The 23,497-nt window shown below is 36.4% G+C and overlaps 1 protein-coding gene across 2 annotated transcripts in view; it reads left to right on the forward strand.

Annotated features, from left to right (window-relative positions):
- The window catches only part of CFAP54 (cilia and flagella associated protein 54), a 144,366-nt gene that overhangs the window by 102,430 nt on the left and 18,439 nt on the right, over positions 1–23,497 (forward strand). For both annotated transcript variants that reach the window (XM_087968133.1, XM_087968134.1), the window contains exons 49-63: positions 146–268; positions 653–706; positions 3,164–3,380; positions 4,330–4,430; positions 6,456–6,625; positions 7,932–8,028; positions 8,337–8,487; positions 9,294–9,451; positions 9,994–10,173; positions 12,400–12,526; positions 14,245–14,400; positions 15,271–15,379; positions 15,596–15,707; positions 22,073–22,162; positions 22,829–22,970. In XM_087968133.1, the coding sequence (XP_087824259.1) occupies positions 146–268; positions 653–706; positions 3,164–3,380; positions 4,330–4,430; positions 6,456–6,625; positions 7,932–8,028; positions 8,337–8,487; positions 9,294–9,451; positions 9,994–10,173; positions 12,400–12,526; positions 14,245–14,400; positions 15,271–15,379; positions 15,596–15,707; positions 22,073–22,162; positions 22,829–22,970 (1,987 nt within the window). The remainder of the gene's footprint in view (positions 1–145; positions 269–652; positions 707–3,163; positions 3,381–4,329; positions 4,431–6,455; positions 6,626–7,931; positions 8,029–8,336; positions 8,488–9,293; positions 9,452–9,993; positions 10,174–12,399; positions 12,527–14,244; positions 14,401–15,270; positions 15,380–15,595; positions 15,708–22,072; positions 22,163–22,828; positions 22,971–23,497) is intronic.

The raw sequence follows: 23,497 nt of genomic DNA on the forward strand, positions 1-23,497 counted from the left end.
TAAAACCAATTCCATAGCTAACACAATTAATTATACAGTAGTGGCTGTCTCAGGGAAGCTTCTATAGTTTAAGAAATAGCATCCAGTATAGCAGACATACATATATAGTATATGAATATTAATTAGTTATTCTTTTTATTCTTAGATAAAAGTTCTTACAGATTTGGGATTTTTCTCTGATGCCTTTCATGAACTTTGTATTATTAATCGTGGCGATAAAATTCCTTGGAAATTGCCTACCATATACAAACGTACTACAAAAGTTTGGGTAAAGACATTTATTTTATTTTCTTAGCCTAAAATCAAGAAAATAGACTCCCTTGCATTTAGTTGCTAGAATACTTTGCCTCTGAAGGGCTTACAGCTCTTGGCTTATTTTTTATCTTTTTCATTTTTAATGAAACAAAAGATTGTTTTCTTCTCTTTCTGAGATCATAAGCAACCTATTATCTACCATATGAATAATCATTTAAAAATTTAAAACCCTCACATAGCAAAAAGAAACAATATAGGTACAGAATGTTATATTTATTTATTTGATGAATTTGAACTGAGGTAAAGCTATATTTTGTCAGTGTTATTACTTCAGTTTTCCATTATTCTTACTGTATAATTATATAGTAATTATATTGTTATTTTTTACTAAATTTAGATCTGTCCAAATTTTGATTCATCACAAACCCTCTTGACAAGTGGAAATCTACAGGTAAAGTGTTATAGTTTCAATGGATTGTGAGAATAGACTTGAGAGACAGAAAAAGGAGAAGCCGAGATAATAGTCAGGCAGATATATCTCAGCCCCCAAGAGGAATGGGAGGTGGAAAGAGTCTTAGAAGGACCCTTCCTAGTTCTTGGGAAAGTAAAGGCAGAGGAAGGGAGAAATGCTTGCAGGTTTTTGTTACTCTAACCTTACAACAAAGGTAATGTTAGTACTCATGGTTTTGATTTCGTGTCTGACCTATTTTGAAAAGCAGACATGCCTAATTTACATGTATTAAGAGGAGACCATGCTCTTAGTATGAAAGTGTGATATAAATACTAACCAGTTTGGGAGAAGATTTCCTCAAAATATAAGGTCAACTTTAATTTACATCTAAACATCTAAACCTACTTCTTTCCCCATAGAAGCTAGTCCTTCTCACAACTGAAAACCTTCCTCAAAACAGAACAGAAATGATATTTTCTATAATGCTGCAAATTGATATCAGTAAGATAGCGCTTAATACTGATATTGACATTGTCCTTGTCTTGTTCAGATAGACTTATTGTTTCTGTAGCAAACTCATACTAATTCTGTCATTTTGTGTTGGTCATATGTGTTTCTTTACACGCTACCAGCAACTTGTAACTCAAAATCTTTCTATGTAAATTGTAAATTGAGAAACATTGCATTATTGTAGATGTATTTGAGATAACTCATGTATTATTTTACATGAATAATCTGCTATTTCACAAGAGGTATCTCACATGTTACTGTTTTGTGCTAAAATGCAGTTTGTTGCAGTTAAATAAGTTCAGTATAATCTCAGTTGGGAAATTTTAACTCCTTTTTAACAACTGCCTGTATACAATTAAAATATCTAGAAATATAATACATCATAAATGGTATATACTGTTGATAGGCATATGTAAAATTGTTAAATAGTAATTTGGAACTATTTGAACAACCACATAAAATGTTATAAATCTTTTGCATAATCCAAGTGGGAAGTATAAATTGGACTCCCACAGGGCTACATGTGCCTAGGGCTATTGCAATTTTTATACATTACCTAGAATATGGAATGGTTTACTCGTCAAATTGAAGATCATATCAGCTAGGAAAATGGGGTAATATTGAAGAGGCAAAAGTTAAAATTCAAAATTACCTTGTCAGACTTGAATCCAACAGGAAAATGTCCAGCTGTGTTAGATCTCACACCTGGGTAACAGAAGTCAAGTACATAACTATAGGATAGGATAGCTTAGTTGCAATGAGTGTTAGAAAGATCTAGAATTATTCTGATATGAAGAAGTTGGAATAGGCTGGAAAAGCGCTTTCAAATAATTAATGCCCTTCTTCATTCTATCTCACTCACTCATCATGTTTATATTGCCACCCATCTCATAAGACAAGATTTTGGGCGGCATACAATAAAAAACAAATCATAAAGTAAGCAATATTAAAAACAATTTTAAAAAATCATCAATATTTACTATTAACAGAGTAGTTGAAAGAATTCAATGTTAAAACAGTACAGCAACCTCACTAGTCCATCATGATCTTTAAGATCCCCAAGCCTATTGGACATAATCATATTTTGAGCAGTTTTGGAAGGATGACGGGGTGGTGCCAGTCTTAGTTTGGGCAGCTGCTGTGCCAGAAAAGACTCCCAGGTTTCCCCAGATGTAGCTCCTTTTCAGATGACTCCTGCTGCATCATATCTCTTCTGCTGGATTTGATGGAACAAGTAGATGTATTTAGGCAGAGACAGTTTCTCAACCTGGCTCCCTGCTGTGAAGTTAAACCAGCATCCTGAATCGGACTCAGAAGTAAACTGGTAACAAATGCAGCTCATGGAGCAGAGGTTTAACAGATATGCTTGAGTTGGGCATATTAGTTTGCATAGCAGAAGATTTAAGAATTGCCATAAATATCTTTTTAAAAAGGAGATGGACTGTTCTTTGTTGAAACTGAAAGCAGGACAATGATTAATATACTGACATTTGAAAAGAAGGAATATTTAGACAAAATTTCTTGACAATAAAAGCTTAAGCAATGAAATCTCATTGTTAGAGGTTTTAAAATGGGCAGCAAGGCCTCCTAGCAGATGTGCTTAGTGAATTTCTTCAAGTAAAAAGGATTGGGGCAGATGGCCTATAAGATTCCTTGTAATTCATAATCTTAACATTATTTTAAGTCAGTACTGATATGAATGGTTACATTTGTGATTCTTCAGCATAAATGAGTTTGGTTGAATTCATATAAGGTCATATTTTAAATGGAGGAAGTAGATATATAAGGAAGATGGAAATTGCATGAAATGTTTCATTCCCAATGTCTTTGCTAGATTTTAATTTGGTCACAAAGAAAGGTATTTTCTTTTACTTAAAAATAAATATTACATGTGTATTCTTTAAAAGAAAATTATTTGTCATAAAATGTTTTTTTTTAATTTACAAGGTATTGGAAGAAGTTTTTAACAGGCCTATACATTCATCATGGACTGTAGCATGTGAACCAAAAATCATGGATAATTTTATGTTAGCTAAAATGCATTTTATTATTAGTGTATCTGCAACATTATGTTTTATTCCTGAAAAAGTAATAAAGACAGCATATTCTACTGACTCTGAAGCATTAAGAAGGTCAGGAAGAAATACTGATGCATTCATGAAAGGTATTGATAAGATAAATTAAAAGTTTTATTTTAACTGTATGGTATATGAAGCTTAAAATATTTTGAAAAAGGATGTGCTTGCTTTACATGTCCCAAAAGGTGCTTTTTCCTCCCCCAAACACCAAATGGACCATCTTGATTTTCTTAAAGGTTTCACTTTTCATCTAAGAAGCTTTTTGAGTTCTAACTAATTGGTGAGGAATGGAAAGGATTTATACTCTTTGCAGTCAGCCAGTTATTAACATCTGAGGGTCCTTGAAAACTCCTGGGGGTGAATCTGTTTCCTCAGTTACCTGAATCAGAGTGCAAATGAGTCTTGTGATTGCTGAAAGGGCTGCACTGTAAACAGGAGCTAAGTAATTTCCTATTTCTCCCCCTCTATTGAGAGGGGGGCTGTTCAATTTTAGGGACATAAAACAACCACTACACAAATGCATGACACAAAACAGAATCAATGCACTGGGACAGTATTAAACAATTCTTCTGCACTTGAAAGAAAAGGGCCATTCCAAGGCCCCATTCTGGATAGAGAGGAGCACTAGTTTGCAAAAGGAGTTAGGGAGGCTATCTGCGTTAAAATTAACAAGCTGTCTCTCAACAGACAGGTGGGGTAGGATACCCCTACTTAGCTCCTGCTTACAGTGCAGTCCTTTCAGCAATCCAAAGAGGATTCCATCCTCACCATACCTGTCATGCAGCCCCTTGTACCCTTGTACACCCTCCCTGACCTGCATCCCATCTCTTGCACACCCTCACCCTTGGTGCCTCTCACACACTCCCTTGCATCCTTGCGCATGTGTTAAATTCTTGACATTATACATGAGAATATTAAATATACTTGAGAGTACTAGAGAAATAATTCATTTGTAATCACCTTTTCGCTATTTTAAATTACATTGTTTTGAGTGCTTTCATTGGAATTGATCGTGTATGTTATTTTTTTACAAAGGGTATATATTACCTCCAGCATTTACAAGTGGAAAACGAGAATCTGTCTTGATTGTAGAACTTGAAAAGAACAGAGACACATTAAATGCTTCTATTCTGAAGGTAATTTGTGTGTGTGTGTGTGTGTGTGTGTGTGTGTGTGTGTGTGTATATATATGGCATTCAGCTTTGTTCGGGTATTTTCCCACGTCATAGTAGTGGTGCTTTTAAAGTTGTAGCTACAACTTTAAAAGCACCACTACTATGACGTGGGAAAATACCCACAAAGCTGAATGCCATACATGTAAGTACCAGCGAAAACTTAAGAATATATATATGGTTATTCGGGTTTTCTCCCGTGTAAGATTGGAAGTATCTAGGCAACGCTTTCGATGAAGTCTCATTCATCATCTTCAGGCTTCTGTCTTCAGCTCTGTGCTTCTCAGAGTGATGTGAGCTTGCAGCTTCTTCTTCCTTTTAACTGCTAGTGGGGTGTGACTTGATTGGGTGGGGGCTTGGCTGTGTTCTGATTGGGTGGGGTGTGTTCTCATTGGTTGTGGGTTTGGCTGTGTTCTGATTGGGGGTTGGCCATGTTCTGATTGGCTGGAGGTGTGTTCTGTTCAGGTGGGGGCTTGGTTGTGCTCAGGTTGGTCTTAGTTACTGGGGGATTTGAGCTGGTGAGCTGTGATCTTGCTGTTTGGCTTCGAGTTCGTGGTCGTGCTGCATCTTCATGGTGGGGGTCAGTTTGCTTCGTGTATGGCTCAGAGGGGTTTGAAGTGGGTAGTGATGCAGCTGCAGTGCGGCTTCTGGTCTGTGGTCGTGTCTCATCTTCTGTGTGGGTGTGAGTCTGCTTTTTACGTGGAAGTGTGGTGGTGGCATCTTGTGTGGCCCTCGTGGGTGTGGGTCTGGTGTCATTCTTCATGTTAGGTACTCGTCTGTTCATGAGGGCGGGTTTCCAAATGGCTGGTAGGCGGGAGGTGTCCCACCCAATCAGAACACAGCCAAGCCCCCACCCAATCAAGTCACACCCCCACTAGCAGTTAAAAGGAAGAAGCAGCTGCAAGCTCACATCACTCTGAGAAGCACAGAGCTGAAGACAGAAGCCTGAAGATGATGAATGAGACTTCATCAAACGTTGCCTAGATACTTCCAATCTTACGCGGGAGAAAACCCGAATAACCAAAGATCCATATATATATATATATATATATATATATATATATATATATATATATATATATATATATATATATTCTTAAGTTTTCGCGGGTACTTACATGTATGATATTCAGCTTTGTTCGGGTATTTTCCCATGTCATTATAGTTGTGCTTTTAAAGTTGTAGCAACATTTTGGCAGAATCTCATCTGCCATCATCAGGCTTCTGTAGATGAACAGATGAACACAATACAGAAGCCTGACGATGGCAGATGAGATTCTGCCGAAACGTTGCTACAATTTTAAAAGCACAACTACAATGACGTGGGAAAATACCCGAACAAAGCTGAATACCATATATATATAGCGGGTACTTACATGTATGGTATTCAGCTTTGTTCGGGTATTTTCCCACGTCATTATAGTTGTGCTTTTAAAGTTGCAGCAATGTTTCGGCAGAATCTCATCTGCCATCATCAGGCTTCTGTGTAGTTGTGCTTTTAAAATTGTAGCAACGTTTTAAAGTTGTAGCAACAGAAGCCTGATGATGGCAGATGAGATTCTGCCGAAATGTTGCTACAACTTTAAAAGCACAACTATAATGACGTGGGAAAATATCCGAACAAAGCTGAATACCATATATATATATATATATATATATATATCCCGGTTAACACTATAGTTGCATGTTCAATATGGCATAGAATCATTGGTGTGTATGTATTATTTGAAGAACTAGCTGTGAAACTAATAATATTTGTGGATATTAATAACACTGAATGCCTCAATATTCACAAATACAATGTCAACAAATATTATATTCATTAACATAAGGAATTTAAATGCAAACATTTTGAATCTATAATATTTAAATCTGCTTAATTGATCTAAATATCTTATTTCTTAATGATGTTTGCTCATATTTAAATAGATTTTATTTTTTATTTTAATTTTTATTAATTGATCAGTGATATAGTTTTAATTATTTTAGGGAATTTTATTGGCAGAAGCTGAAGAAAGAATTAATTTAATTCTTGAAACCATACAGAGTAAGTATGGTGCACTGATATATAAATGTTCAGCCATAGAACTGGAAATTGTCATTGAAGCTAAACTTCAGCTTGCAGCTATTGCTCAACAGAGACTCCAAACAGCTTTCAGGTGAATTTAAAAAAAACTATCTTGATAAATCCATTTTTCTACTGGAATAAAACTAACATTTGCTGAAAACAGTGCTTCATAGATGATTGTCTTAACTGATACTTAAATCATTTAAAACATTAGAAAATTAGAAAAGCAGTTATTCATTGATAATTGAATTACATTTGGTGACTGTGGCAGGAAACACATTTTCCTGAGCCATTCGAAATGACAACAGCTATTCATACCTTGATTGTTGTAATAAGCAGTATGTAGGGCTATCATATATATGTATTAAATTTTAAATTCTTAACAGTTTCAATCTGAATCTCTAGTGTGTTTCTCAAACTCAGCAAATTTAAGGTGTGTGGGATTTAAGTAAAACCGTATATTTTAACACTGCTGAGGTTGACAAACTCTGATCTAAACAATTGGCTTTTCTATGCAATAAGGTCTCTTGCCTTGGGCAGAGGATTGGATTTGAAGACCTCGACCTCCAAGGTCCCTTCCCCTCTGTGATTCTATTAAAATCCTGTGTGACTATTAACATGTGACAGAGCTCCTTTGGAAGATGCTCCCATTATCTTTTTGCATAAATGAATCAAAATTAACAAGTAAATGAATGGAAATTGGTAAATTATTCCATAATCTATAGAATATGTATATGTTGTGGCCCCGATTCCCGAGCCTATGCTGTCAGAGGAAGAGGACCTGGAAGATGAGGAGGAGGAACTGGGAATGCCTTCCTCCCCAGGACCTTCCTCTCTGGCAATGCCTTCCTCCCCAGGACCTTCCTCCCTGATAATGCCTCAGGTTCCATCAGACAACCGAGAGGAACAGCCTGAGATTAATCAGGAGGAAGGCATATCGGAGCAGCCCCTGACAGGGAGTAAAGAGGAAGAGTGTTGGCTCGATCCTAAGCAGCGTCGTAGGCAGAAACGTGAGCAGCAACGTAGGAGGTGTGGGAGGGTCAGAGAGTGAGCTGAGTCATTGAGCCACACCCCACAGGGGATAAAAGTGGGTGGGTTTTCTCCTGAAACTTTGTACGGGACAAAGTTTAACCTTACTTCAGATTTTCTTCGTGAATGACTATTTTTGTGGACTGCCTTGTGATTTTCTGTGAGTCAAACTTTATCAGTTCGGACTTGGCAGGCAGGACATGTGGGAATGCCAAGAATATTATCAGTTCCAAAGAATTAACTCTGTGAAGTCCGAGCCAGCTTGCCTGCCTGTGTTGGTGTGAGTTTGTACTCTTTCATATTTTGGGAAAGAGGAAAGGCAAGACAGAACATGTATATGTCTATAAAATTGTGTTTTTTGGTTATAGTGCTGCACTGGTTTTTTCTGCAATAAAACTTCTTCAAGATGCAGAGGTTTTCACAGATACATCTAATTCTCAAAAAGATGCAGAGAGAACAGATAAGGTATATTTCAGTTTTCACATTTTATTAAGTTGATGAGAGAGGATAATGTTGAAAGCATGATGGGTCGCAACTTTATAATAAATATTAAAATGCTTTTTAAATTATTCTATTGTTATTTTATGGATTTTTAGTTTAATACAGAAGTATTCCATGTGGCATAATGAAAGCTATATACAGTATTTTACACTTAAAACATTTTAGTAAGCATGACATATAAGAGACATTCTATATGTTAAAATGCATTAGTCAGTTATAGAACAATTGAACATTAAACTTAGTAATTCAGTTCATTTTCCTCTTTTGATCAGGGATATGATGGAAGGATTTCTACTGAGGATTCTAATCTAATTCACAATATAACTGCACGAGAACATTTGAATATACACATATGGCTAAAATGTCGTTTGGCATTAGTGATTGCAATTACAGCACAGGCAAGAGGCATTGAAATAATGAAAGGTAATCAGTAGTCAATGGTAGTCAGATAAATGCATACACAAAATTTAATTCTCAAAGCTACCTGTGTTACCTCTTCAGAAATATTTGTATATTTATGCATATTTTCCCATGATTGCTTCCTTGTCTAGAAATACTTTTTTTGTAGAAGCTGATTTTCATTGCATCTCGCTAGCACTATAAACCCCTGTGAATGATCATAATTAGACATTGAGTCCTCTTGAGTATTCAAGTAACATTGTAAATCTCTATAGGTGGTTCCTTGGTTAACAACTACTTGTTCAGCAATCATTCACGCTTACAGCAGCACTTAAATAAATGGTATTTATGGCTTCATCAAAGTTACAGCTATCACAGTGATTTTACAGTCATGTGATTGGGATTTGGGTGTTCAGAAACAAGTCCAGGTTTCTGATCTTTGCAGTGTTCTATGATTTGTTACCTTCTTCTGTACAGGCTTCCCACAAGCAAAATGAGTGGGAAATCTCCAAGAAGTCAGAAGTTGCAATTATGTGGAGTTGTCATTTAATGTTCCATGGTAATTCACTTAAAGTTACCGCATCACTTAGCAATGGACATTCTGATCCCAATTACCGTAGTTAAGGAGGGTCTATATGTGCTGTGCTGAGATAATAAAAGCAATATATTTTTGTTAACGTTTCTCATAAAATAATATTAAGAACTATGTTAAATGTGTTCAAATAACTTATATGCTCAAATAATTTATATCAATTACAATAATAAAGTATTATAAGATAATACTTTGTACCATAATTATTCTTGATGGTATTATTTTACTTTTCTTCAAGAAAATGAATTAACAGAGTGTTCTAGTCTGATTAATGAATTACAAATGGAAGCTGAAGCATTCAATGATGTTGAGACTCTTGCTGAAAGTACCATGCAAGCTGTTATACTTGGCCTTCAAGAAAGACTACCAGTGGCTGATATCAAGCTTCATTTACAGGTATTAAGACAAAAGTGAATTATCAATTATTTCCTTGTATCATTCTTATGAAACAAATGCATTTTGATGCTATTCATAATTTAATTTGCATTTTACAGTAAAATAATCTGAGATTAATTATTTACTAACAGTTTTAGAATTTCATAAGGAAAATGCAGAAATAACATTTTCAGGAATTTGGTTGTCACATTATTTTTTCATGGAGTGAGTACTGCATCAAGGAAGATTGTATCTTGCTGTTAGATTTATGTAGTAGGTGGTTCTAACCATGCTGTTAATTGAATCAAATTTTGAGAAGAGTCATGTTCAAAAGTTTGCACAGTCTTAAGAGGGTTAGGGTTATATATAGCTGCAGTCAAGAATTCTGTATACTTATCTATAAAACAGAACTATTGCTTGGCAGAAGAGTAATGATAGAAAACAGGATAAATTTAGAAAGCATGTCTTTGGTAATAGAATTTGAGAGCTGAAGATGTAGATCTGTCTGTCTATCTATCTATCTTCTATCTATCTATTTATCTATCATCTTTCTGTTCACACAGAATGTAATCAAATTGCTTGAAGAAAAAACACTGATTTCTCCACCAGCTAATTTAATATTAGTACAGAGTATGCTTCTGCTAGCTGATATAATGAGAACAGAAACAGAAGATGGTTCAGAATCATCTAAAACTGACCAGTTAAATGTATTAGTTCAGGCACACGCACTAGTAATTAAACAGGTAAGTATATACTAATAATTGAATACTACTATATTTTTTCAGTGTTCACTGCTTAAATACAAATAGCACTGACCTTTCCATCATTGGAAAGGCTTAAATTTTGATGATTTTCATCAGTCTTATCCTCAGCTACTGCATTTTTAAGTTTAAAATGGAATGTTAAATATAAAACAAAAATAATGTCATATATTGGTGGACTTTTAAAACCAGGCCAGGAATCAAATCACATTAAATTTTGTTTTTGAAATTGTGCCAAGTATGCAAAGGAAGGGTGGACTTCAGATGGATCATGTTGCAGGAACCTTTTACTGTTTTGATCTTTTGCATCTAGACTATGCTCTGTAAACAAATTATATTTCAAACTCTTAGAAGAAATGTATGTTCCTTTTATCACATTTGTATATGGCAAGTGCAAGTGTATGTATATGGATAGATAAAAAGTGATAGAAAGATTGGTAAGGTTACTGTCAGATTTGTGGGTCTGATCAGGGGTGGGATGCTACTAGTTCGGCCCGGTTCTATAGAACCTGTAGCTGCGAAGAGCAGCTGACACCGAACAGGTTCGGTGTTTGGCCCACCCCTCTGCCCGAGCTCTAGTCTGTCCTTTATTCCCTGCTTTTCCCTCCTCAGCTGCTTTGAGCAGCACAGCTGAGGTTGAAAAAGCAAGAGGATTTTCAAACACTCTGCACCCGAGCGCAGTGCTTGTCAGCTGTCCAGGCGGCATAGCTGATGATTTCTTGCAAACACTGCACACACGATTGTCCCAAGTTCAGAGAACTGCAAATCGCTCCACTGGCTGGCCCCTCCCCTCCCCTCCCACTCATTCCTTACCTGGCATGTGAGCCATCCAACTTGCCTGGCTTGGTAAGTTGCTATTTTTCCTCTTTTTTCTATCAGCTGACTATCAGCTGTTCTGCTCTGCCAGGAGATTTAGATTAGCTAGAAAGCAGGAAATCCTTGGATTTGTTGCTTTCTAGCTAATCTAAAAGCAGAGCCAAAGCTTCCTTAGGACTGAAGCTTTTCAGTGCAGACTCAGGTAGCCGATTGCAGATAGATAAATCTCTAAGTGTGATTCTGTGAGCAATTTAATCTGCCTGCCTGCTTTGCCTGCTTTTGGGTAAAAGTTGCTCTTTTTTATAAAAAAATCAATATTTATATACATGGTGTATTGTGAGTTAATTTTGTGAGTTTGCTTGCAAGTAAATTTTATGTGACAGACTCAGATAGCCAATTGCAGATAGATGAATCTCTAAGTGAATCTGTAATTCTGCGAGCAACTCAATCTGCCTGCCTGCTTTGCCTGCTTTTGGGTAAAAGTTGCTCTTTTTTAATAAAAAAATCAATATTTACATAAATATTTATAATATTTACATGCAAGCCATGCCCACCCAGTCACATAACCCACCAAGCCATGCCCAGTCAGCAAGCCACCACCCACCCAGTCACATGACCACCAAGCCACACCCACAAATTAGGCCACACCCACAGAACTGGTTGTTAAAAAGTTTGAATCCCACCCCTGGATCTGATCCTGATCTCCCTGATCCAAACGTTCTTGGTTTGCCATTCAGTTGTTCAATCGGAAGAAAATATAATCATTTTTTAATTTACTGAAACTAGTTTACCATGAATGGATTATTTTTGGAATATAATTGAAATATAAGAATTAGATACACAAATACTAATTACAAGTTTTTGTTTTATTTAGTTGGAAACAGTATTAGTTGAGCTCTTCATATAATACCATATCATGGAGCGTTCTTCATTCCCACAGACCTCTGTTAAATTTTTTCTCTTTTTTCTCTAAAGAGTTAGAGCTTAATGAGCATTAGGGAATTTTGAGAATATTTCTGCTCCAATTATCTATATATCATACAAATTTTAATTTGTGTTTATATTGAGGCTCAGAAGACATAGATGGCCAAAGTCAAATTCTGATTTTTTTTGTAAGTTTTTTTAAAGGAAAGTACTTTCTTCTTTTCTTATGGACACTTCAATGAAGCTTTTAAGTATGAAGTGGGAAACGATCTATTTAGACATTGAGATATATTTATGTGACTTCTTATTTTCCAGCCATTCCCTTCTCTTTGTCTTTTTCCCTAGTCAGTAAATTGCTGTCCCATTCTGTTGGGCTATTATGAGTTATTATGGGGCTAAATGATTTGTCCCTTAGGGTATTTTGATAATGTGCTTATCTTTCGTTACAAAATTTGATATTTTCAATAGCTGTTTATTTTGGGGCAATCACTTGAACAACATAGACAAGATCCTACTTTAACAACTCTAAAAATGCCTTTGATGAACATATATCTCCCACATATCGCATTACTGGCAAAAGTCAAAATGAGAATTGGTAAGGACTGTTTAATACAATACAGACTTTTGTTATTTCTGAAGATTATTACTATACTTAAGGTATTTAATGTATGTGGAATCTATTAATTTCATATATAAAGTTATACTATAATTTTTTTGCTAGCATCGATACATATAAAGACATTTTAAAAACATCTTTCTATAACTTACTATGCCTACAACTATTTTGTGTTTCATGTTTTTGATAATTTATAGCAGATATAAACTATGTAAAACGAACAGGATAATGTTTAATGAATTTATATTAAAATAATCTTTTTTATAAGACAGAAATCCTAATTCTTCAGTCAAACATAGAAGCAAAGTCTTGCTCAATTATGGAAGCTAAATAAATTTTATTTTAACACATTTATATAACTACCCAACTCACACACAGGTGGCTCACAAGATTTAAAATCCACAACATAAAAACCATAAAATCCCAACCTCCATGGCAACACACCCAAACCAACCACTTGATCACTCACTTTTGTAAAATCAGAAGCTTTGCTTTGAACTGTAGCACCTCTTTTCTAAAAGGCAGAGCTGCAGAAATTAATTGATCTGTTGCTTCTTTCCTCAGTACATTCTTTCATAGACTACCAGATTTTCCTGTTTTCAAGAATGAGCTAGTTGTAAATGTCACTGCATAACTGTTATGTTTTCCTTTGAGTAATGAAAAGTATTGATGGAATAAACAGATATAATGGAGTGAGAATTAAGAAAATATAAATCATATGGAAATTATATGATTTTGTATTTAACATCAACATTCCATGGAAATCCTTTGCAAAAGGGTTTGTTTCAAAGATAAATTGACTTTCAATTATTCCAATTCACATGTTACGTTAATTAATATATTGTTGAGTCCAACAGTTTTTTTTAATTCCATAAATTTTTGAATTGGCTGTAGTGTCTGATTAATACATAGTATGAATCACTTGTCATTATGAGGGGGGAAATCTTTTGAAAATTGGGACTGAATTAATTAATACATTGCTGATTGTTGGCCTAGCATTATTCTTGTTCTTCTGTGGGCACGATTCATCATTTTCTACAGGAAGTCCTTGCTTATCAACCATTCATTCAGTGATCATTCAAAGTTATGATGGTGGTGAAAAAATAGCTTTACAGCCATTTATGACTATATATTACTTTTTCCCTCAGTCAACATGATCACTGTTACAGTTAGATGTTGTTCTCCTGTGTCTGAGCTGCATTATTTTTTCCCCTTTTGCAGAGCAGAAAGATTGGAGAGGAATTGCAAGAAACTGCAATTTACAGTACACTCATGAAATCATTTTTTTCCTCAATGTCTCCTCTCTGTGAGGGGAAGGGAGAAAAAAAAAGCAAGCAATTTCTGTGGGCAGTCATTCTTTTGCTTAACACTTTCCTGCTGCTGGCATAGACAAATTGCTTTTGATGTATAGAAGAACAAAACAGCTGGAAAGCACATCATGGTTATATTTCCCACTTAGCGACTGCTTTGTTTAGCAGTGGAGTTGCTGGTCAGAGTTGGGATCATTAAGCGAGACACTACATGTATGTAGTTTAGAGAAAATATAAGTATGCGCTCCTAAATTCCAGTTGCGAAATACTATATATTTCTGGAATAATTCATTTCTTGTATTAAGGGGCTACATTTTATTTATTCAATGTTTGACTTTTATTTTGCTTTAGAATTGGTGAAATAATTTCCTGTAAATTGATTTCTAGGGCATACTTTAACTTTAGAATTGTCATGTAAATCCAAACCTCAGAGTGAGTTGCAGTGGGTAAAAGCCCTACAATACACAGAAACAGCACTAAAACTTTCTGTAGCATCAGTAAAAGAAGATTTAGATCTAGAAGCTGAACTTCTTTTTCGAAAAGGTAAAATTCTTTTTTTTCTATAAACTGCTCAAATTTCATGTTGCATCTGAGACCTAGAGAGTTGGTAATCTAGCTCCCAAACAATTTATAGTATTCTGTTTTGTATACTCTGCTTCACATTGCAAAGTATTGTACGTATAGCTCCCCCTGCCTAATTAAGTTATGCATATATATGTCTTGATATCCAATAATTGTCAAGCCCCAGGGAAATCAGAAAATCCAGGCAGTTTTAATGAGTATAAGCTCATTGCAAGTTTAAGCACTCTACAAGAATCTGAACTACTACTAGTCAAAGCAGATTGGTGGTAGATAAGAGTAAAAAAAAATGAAGGTGGGCTGATCTTAAATCTCTTGTAGGCATAAAGGGACTCATGATTGATGATGACCCCTTCCTCAGGCTCAGCCTGATCATCTCCTACATCAACTTTGCATTGTATGCTAAATGTAAATCTGATGCAGAATTTAAGTGAACCTAGAAATCTTTGGGTTACAATTCTAAATATATACTTGTGGTATAAGTTTGAGTTTCTCTTAACATAAAATCTTAATATGCTAGTTCTTAATAATCTATTAGATGAAATTGGATTTTCCGCTCCTTAATAGAATTTACTGTCATTCTTAATTTAATTTTGTGATTTATATTGTGTTGATTCCTACTATTGATATTCATATATCATGTGGATTTTATCAGTGATCTGTAGTTTTCTGTAATCTGTAGTTTGTAGTTTTCTATAGTTTAAGTTTTCTTTGCCGTTGCCTTTAAAAAAATTCTTAAGAAAATATAACTGAAAAGAAAACAATATTCTGCTTTATTAGCTCTATCAGGAAAAAACAAATCTCTTTAAATAAATTCATATATGTCATTTTTAGGAAGAATAGAACGACAACTTGATTCATTAGGTCTTAATAAATCAGAATTAGCTGTTGACAGCTTGCTGGATGCCATAAATTTAAGCCTGCTGAGTTACCAGCACTATGGGTGAGCAGTTTTTTTTTCCTATGTCCTTTAGACTAGCATGTCAATTAAAAGAAAATAATAATTAAAACATACAATTTACACTGAAAAGTCCAGACCATAAGACATTTAAAAGGCTTGGATGAATAAAACTTATTCACTTAAAAATATAAATTAAGTGTTTGCCAAATGCTAACATAAGATGTTTGGATTCCTTGCTTTTTCATTTATTTTTTGAAGATTAATAAGAAGATCATACATGGAGATAGCACTGCTTTACTTTTATTTATGTACAAACAAGGAAGAGTCTCCTACTTCAGGTACTGTGAAAGGAAGAACATTTAAGCAGAGGGTATGTATAATTGTTTTTAAGGCTAACCATATATTTAAACACCAAGTTTAGTATTATGTTACAGATCTATAAAGATATATGCCTGAATATAGAGACATTGTTATTGATTTTTGCAAAGTTCCTGCATCTGGTTTACATGAAGTTGAATTGATTTGAGGGGTCAAAATGTCAAGACAGTGAGCAAGGTAACATGATTGAAATCCTATCGTTGTTGTATAAGAATCAATGTTATATATACAGCAGCCCTTGTTAAGTAATTGTTCACATTTACAATGGTGGGAAAAAAGAAATTTGCAACCAATCCTAGCAACTGCTCCATTTAACAATCTAGTTGCTGCTCCTAATTGTGGTTGCTCAATGAGCCATGGTACAAAGAGCAAATGAGGAGAAAGGTAGGTAGGTAGATAGATAGATGGATGGATGGATGGATGGATAGATAGATAGATCTATAATCATGCTGCTGTTATTATCATTTGATATTATTTACTTAACTCCTACAGACACTTCTGCATATATTATATAGATATACCAGAAGAAAATATACCAGAAGAAAACACACACCAACCGCTACCTAAATGCTCAATTCCACCACCACCCAGCACAAATAAACTCCGTAGCCAAAACACTAATTACCAGAACCGAACGCCTGGCAGACAAAGCATACAAAAAGACTGAACTATGCACCCTGACCAAAATACTGATAGCTAACGGCTTCCACAAAAACAAAACCACGGACCTGATCCACAAAAACACACTGAAACACAATAGAAGATGAACAAACCTGAACAGCTGTCCTGCCCTACATAAGAGGAACAACAGACAAAATCAGCAAGATACTACGTGGGCATCACATCAAGACTGCCTTCAAAATGGACAAAAAAATAGCAGCCATCCTAAGAAACCCCAAAGATAAAATTGACCTAGAAAACCAAGGCATATATGAAGTACCCTGCACATCATGCCCTGCCACATACATAGGACAAACCAACAGAAGAATAAGTACCCGCCTTGAAGAACACAAAGATGCAATAAAAAAGCTGGAACACACTTCCTCACTCGTCCAACATATGAAAGCCATAGGTCATAGCATCGACTTCAATGGCACCAAAACCCTAGCTATTATAGAAAACCCCGGCTACAGAATCTTTAGAGAAGCCATAGAAATTGATAAAAGACCTAATAGTATGAATAGAAGAGATGACTCCACCAGACTATCAATCATCTGGAAGCCTGCACTCACAAACAAAAAAATCTCTATACCACAATCCAGTCAAGCACCTGGACACAAACAGACCCCCCCAATACCTCCAGCCCAAACACGTCCCAGCCAGCTAGCCAAATAAAACCTAGCTTCCTAATAAATAATTATCGGCCATTCACAAGAAACCAAGCTGCACTAAGAAACCCCAATGCACAAAACACAATGTTGCCAACCAATCAAGAAGACAGCAACTCGAAGACCAATAAAAACAGACCTAAACTCCCAGCCAATCAGGATGAGGAAAAAACCACTCAAATAAAGCAGAAAGCCAGCACCAAATTCAAACAAAAAGCGGCTGCCAAGCCTGACACACGAGATTAAAAAGAACCCAATACACAAGCCTGAAGATGGCAGATAAGATTCTGCTGAAACATCGCTATAATAAAAGCACAAATATTAAGGCGTGGGAAAATATCCGAAGAAACCTATATGCCATACATATAAATACCTGCGAAAACATCACACATGCACACAAAATATGGTATTACATTACAAACACTACTACATATATTACCCTGCAGTTCTCAACTTTTTTGGTTTCAGGACTACTTTATATTTTTGAAAATTGATTGACAACTCCAAGGAGCCTTGATTTATGTGGTTAAATTTATCAATATATACTGTATTAGAAATTAAGACTCAGAAATGTCAAAATATTTATTTAACTTTGTGGACCCTCTGAAAGGACCTCAGCTTGAGAAGAACTGTATTATGCTGATCCTTGGAATATTGATGTTGAATGTTGTTAGTTGCGAAGTCGTGTCCGACCCATCGCAGCCCCATGGACAACATTCCTCAAGGCCTTCCTATCCTCTACCATCTTCTGGAGTCCATTTAAGCTCACGCCTACTGCTTCAGTGACTCCATCCAGCCACCTCATTCTCTGTTGTCCCCTTCTTCTATTGCCTTCAATCTTTCCCAGCATTAGGCTCTTCTCTAGTGAGTCCTTCCTTCTCATTAGGCGGCCAAAGTATTTGAGTTTCATCTTCAGGATCTGGCCTTCTACAGAGCTGTCAGGGTTGATCTTCTCTAGGACTAACTGATTTGATCGCCTTGCAGTTCAAGGGACTCGCAGGAGTCTTCTTCAGCACCATAGTTCAAAGGCCTCAATTATTTGGCGCTCAGCTTTTCTTATGGTCCAACTTTCACAGCCATACATTGCAACTGGGAAAACCTTGACTATGCACACTTTGACTATGCACACTTTTGCCTTGACTATGCACACTTTTGTTGGCAAGGTGATGTCTCTGCTTTTTAGTGTGCTGTCTAGATTTGCCACAGCTTTCCTCCTCAGGAGCAAGCATCTTTTAATTTCTTGGCTGTAGTCCCCATCTGTGGTGATCTTGGAGCCCAGGAAAATAAAATCTGTCACTATCTCCATTTCTTACCCATTTATTTGCCAGGAATTGAAAGGGCCGGATGTATCTAAGTGCAAATCCACATAGCTCCCTTGCCTGGTATGAGGACAAGCTATTAATATGTCTCTGAGCATATATCTACAGGCCTCTCTTCTATCTGTCCCTTCCACAATTCACCCAGCTCAAGAATAGTTGGAATGCTATGATATTTTCCTGAATATCCCACATCAAGATAATGTGTATAAATGGGCATTGCAGAACTGGCCTGAAATCATCTGCTCCATACCAAGAGATCTTGTAGCTCCAATGGATTCTGCTAGTTGTCTGTGGAATCACTTCCTTCAGTCAGCTCCCTGACATTCCTCTATCTTCCTTTGGCTGCAAAAGAGACCAGAACTCTTTTTTTTTGAAGCCACTTTGTTTGTAAATATATTGGTTTACTGGTAATCTAATATGAAGACATGAAACTAGACTGTGATTGGCTTAACACCAACAAGAAGTAATTGAAACTAAATAAAAATACTTGACTCTTTCTATAGACTACCTGGAAGGAAATTTCCTTCTCATTAGCTGCTGTTTTCAGGAAAGTCCAAGTTTCTCACACCATCCCCTGGTGTTATATTTTTAGGATACTTTAAGTTCCCACTCTCATGGGAAAGATACCCTACATTCACTACCAAACTGGACGTCTCTCCCTCCCACCCCTCAATTGAACTGTTTAAAGTGGCCTTGTGAAAACATTCACAGGAAGCTAAATAGACCGAGAATGACAATAGGAGGAAGAATCAGACAAGAACTGTGGCCCAGTAAATTACATTGTTTCTATTCACCAATCACATCTCTGAGATAATATACACTGCTCAAAAAAAATAAAGGGAACACTTAAACAACACACAAGTCAATCACACTTCTGTGAAATCGAACTGTCCACTTAGATAGCAACACTGATTGACAATCAATTTCACATGCTGTTGTGCAAATGGAATAGACAACAGGTGGAAAGCAGAGGCAGTTAGCAAGACATCCCCAATAAAGGAGTGGTTCTGCAGGTGGTGACCACAGACCACTTCTCAGTCCCTATGCTTTCTGGCTGATGGTTTGGTCACTTTTGAATGCTGGCGGTGCTGCCACTCTAGTGGTCGGAGACGGAGTCTACAATCCACACAAGTGGCTCAGGTAGTGCAGCTCATCCAGGATGGCACATCAATGCGAGCTGTGGCAAGAAGGTTTGCTGTGTCTGTCAGCGTAGTGTCCAGAGCATGGAGGCGCTACCAGGAGACAGGCCAGTACATCAGGAGACATGGAGGAGGCCGTAGGAGGGCAACAACTCAGCATCAGGATCACTACCTCTGCCTTTGTGCAAGGAGGGACAGGAAGAGCACTGCCAGAGCCCTGCAAAATGACCTCCAGCGGGCCACAAATGTGCATGTGGTTGCTCAAACGGTCAGAAACAGACTCCATGAGGGTGGTATGAGGGCCCGATGTCCACAGGTGGGGTTGTGCTTACAGCCCAACACCGTGCAGGATGTTTGGCATTTGGCAGAGAACTCCAAAATTGGCAAATTTGCCACTGGCGCCCCGTGCTCTTCACAGATGAAAGCAGGTTCACACTGAGCACATGTGACAGACGTGACAAGGTCTGGAGACACCGTGGGGAACGTTCTGCTGCCTGCAACATCCTCCAGCATGACCGGTTTGGCAGTGGGTCAGTCATGGTGTGGGGTGGCATTTCTTTAGGGGGCCGCACAGCCCTCCATGTGCTCGCCAGAGGTAGCCTGACTGCCATTAGGTACCAAAATGAGATCCTCAGACCCCTTGTGAGACCATATGCTGGTGCGGTTGGCCCTGGGTTCCTCCTAATGCATGACAATGCTAGACCTCATGTGGCTGGAGTGTGTCAGTAGTTCCTGCAAGACGAAGGCATTGATGCTATGGACTGGCCTGCCCGTTCCCCAGACCTGAATCCAATTGAGCACATCTGGGACATCATGTCTCGCTCCATCCACCAACGACACGTTGCACCAGGAGTTGGGGGATGCTTTAGTCCAGGTGTGGGAGAAGATCCCTCAGGAGACCCTCCACCACCTCATCAGGAGCATGCAGGCACGTGGAGGCCACACACACTACTGAGCCTCATTTTGACTTGTTTTAAGACATTACATCAAAGTTGGATCAGCCTGTAGTGTTTTTTCCCCACTTTAATTTTGAGTGTGACTCCAAATCCAGACCTCCATGGGTTGCTAAATTTGATTTCCATTGATAATTTTTGTGTGATTTTGTTGTCAGCACATTCAACTATGTAATGAACAAAGTATTTAATAAGAATGTTTCATTCATTCAGATCTAGGATGTCTTATTTTTGTGTTCCCTTTATTTTTTTGAGCAGTGTAGATAGCATCTTAACCTAGTAGGAAGAGAAAAATAATAAAAGATCACCCAGTGGGATCTACGTAAAACATTTTGCTTTTACTCAGGGTTGCTCAACAAGCTGTTAATGCTTTTCTGGGAGTCTAGTGTTCACCTTTTTATTGTTTGCATGCTAATAAAATATTATCATCATCAAACTGCGTTGCTTCAGGTAAAGCCAGGTTGTGACCACAGCATCACAGTAATCTGCACAATTAATTCCCTGTCTCAAACACCAGCTGTTCAGCATAATTTCAACTGCTCATGTGTCTTGGTTTCACAACTTCTGATAACCAGTGCTAGCAGCCAAAAAATACGAAATGTCCCTCTTGTCTGCCATGGGTAAAATAGTTGAGGAATTGGCCCAACAAGTTAAAAGAATAATATACAAAATTTCAACAGGAGTGTAGTGATTCAACAGGAGAGAACAAAGCTGTTATTTTACTATATTAAATGATATTAGTGGTTGAAGTGTGATATTTAATGCCTAGGACATTTTGGAAAATGTGTAACCTCCTTGAAATATGAAATATATTTATTTACCACTATTGCAAATATATTTATTTTTAATTCTTTCTCCATCCTAGTTGCTCTTTGCCATTCTGGCATGTCATTTTATTTGGAGTAAACATGCAAGCATATTTATCACTGAAGCATTGTGTCGCGTTTATTTAACATTTTTAAGTTCTAAGAAGGTTTTTGATGCCAGAGGCCTTCTCAGAAGTAAAATTGATGCTCGTCTTTCAGTTTGCAGCATGCTGAATTTGTTTTTTTAAATGAAAATAATTTAAAAAAAATAATGTCATGTGAGACAGGGACCTTTGGGAAATTTTTTGAGGGTACAATAGTACTTCTTAGCAACATATTGAGGAGTCTTAGCCACAGTTTCAGAGTGTTTATTCTGTACTGAAATTGCTGGGAACTGAATGAATGTCAGGTACCTTTCTGAAACAAGCAAACCAAAGTGCTGTTCCATTTAAGGGACAGAGCATAAGGAAAAAGAACATAAACCATTAAGTAGTAATTTTCTACACACTTACATTTGAGTAAATCAATAAAGTTTATTTCAGAGTTGATCAGGGGTGTCAAAATCACATCATCATGGCAGTGTCACGTGATGTACCAGAACTTTTCCCCCTTTGCTAAGCCGTGACACATCTGGCCATGGTCTGGGAGTTTGACAGCCTTGGAGTAGATATATATGCTTCCATTAAGGTTGACTGTATTTTCATAGCATTTCAGAAGTTTTTCTTGTAGGATAATTTTTTAAATGTACATAGATGCTCTTTCTCATAATCTATCATTTTGCACCAATGTGAATCAATCTTTGTTACATTTAGCTTAACAGACGTCCAAGTACTTCTGCAGATATTACTGTTCTTGAAATGTACAGAGTACAAGCCTGGATTGCTGTAAGAAGTGCTGCACAGGTTTGTGGTGTTTTTTGTTAAATCTGATTTATCTTCACTTATTTTTTTTCCACGTAGCTTTCTAATGGAAAAACGGGGAATTTATAATTTACATTGAAAGGAATAAAGGAAGGATATAATGGCAGTATTTTGTATCTTTTATATGCAGATAGTCTTGTTTAGCAATGGTTCACAGTGATGAAAAAGTAACTTTATAACAAATCCACACATTTGTGACATCACAGATCTGTAAAGCGAAGGAAAGCTAAAATAAGATTGTATACATAATCACTGTTTCACTTAGTGACTGTTTTGCTTAATAACTTAGTTGCTGGCCCCAGTAAGTCACTAAATGAGAATTACCTTTATTAGACAAGTGTTATTTCAATTTTAAGATTATTTTTGTATCATTAAGATATGTTAAAACTGACAAAATCATAATGGCTGGTTTCAGCAATATTGCTGTTCAAATTATTTTACATTGTAAAGGTTCATTTACTAATTATCATTTGCAAATTTTAAATACTGTATTTCAAGGCTTCTCTTCAGTATAGAATCAGAAATCTTCCTTTAGTATGTTTAACAGTGGTTGTTCACTTCAACATTTGACTCTGATTAGAAGATTAATTAGTCTAGTACAGTAGTTTGTATATGTTTCTAGTTTTAAGTTTACTATTTTAAATCTAGGTCAGTGAAGCAATTCTGACCTCTCAGCAATTAACTGGCAGAAAGGCTGTTAAATTGTATCACATGAGACAAAGAATGCAACAAAATATGCCTGAATTTGCTCTTCTGGATCTCAGTTCTTCTTACAAAGATTTTTTGTCTGGTATTTACTTTTTCATATTATATTGTTACCTGGTCTAAATGTTGATACAATAGAGAATTAGAGTGTCATGACTGTCCATTTTAGGTGACGGGGAAAGGCACAGTGACAAAAATGGATATTTTTCTTGTTTTTAAGTAATAAGAAAAAAAATTGCCTCGTATAGTCCTAAACAAGTCCATATAAATCTAATTTCAATTATATTGTTTATAAATACTGCAATATTTTTCTGGCTGAGATAATTTAATTAATTTTCTTTTTATCTCTATAGAACTATTGTTAAATGGTATTGGTAGTATGTTATTATGCTCTTGATCTCAAACTTCACAAGTGTTTGCATGTCAATAATAAGTTGTTTCATAATGCTATCAGTTGTTGAAATAAAGCAATCATTAAAATATACAGCAAATGTACGATCAAACTTAGAGGAAAAAAACAATCACGTTGTTGCTTAAAATGCAGTAAAGATATTGGTTTACATAAGTGTGTATATCACAAGATACAGGATTTAGACAGCTAAGTCTGGCACG

Source organism: Notechis scutatus, chromosome 6, assembly GCF_049901735.1.
Source record: "Notechis scutatus isolate UNSWTSFEM ecotype Mainland chromosome 6, rNotScu1.2, whole genome shotgun sequence".
In the NCBI taxonomy this organism is placed as follows: domain Eukaryota; kingdom Metazoa; phylum Chordata; class Lepidosauria; order Squamata; family Elapidae; genus Notechis; species Notechis scutatus.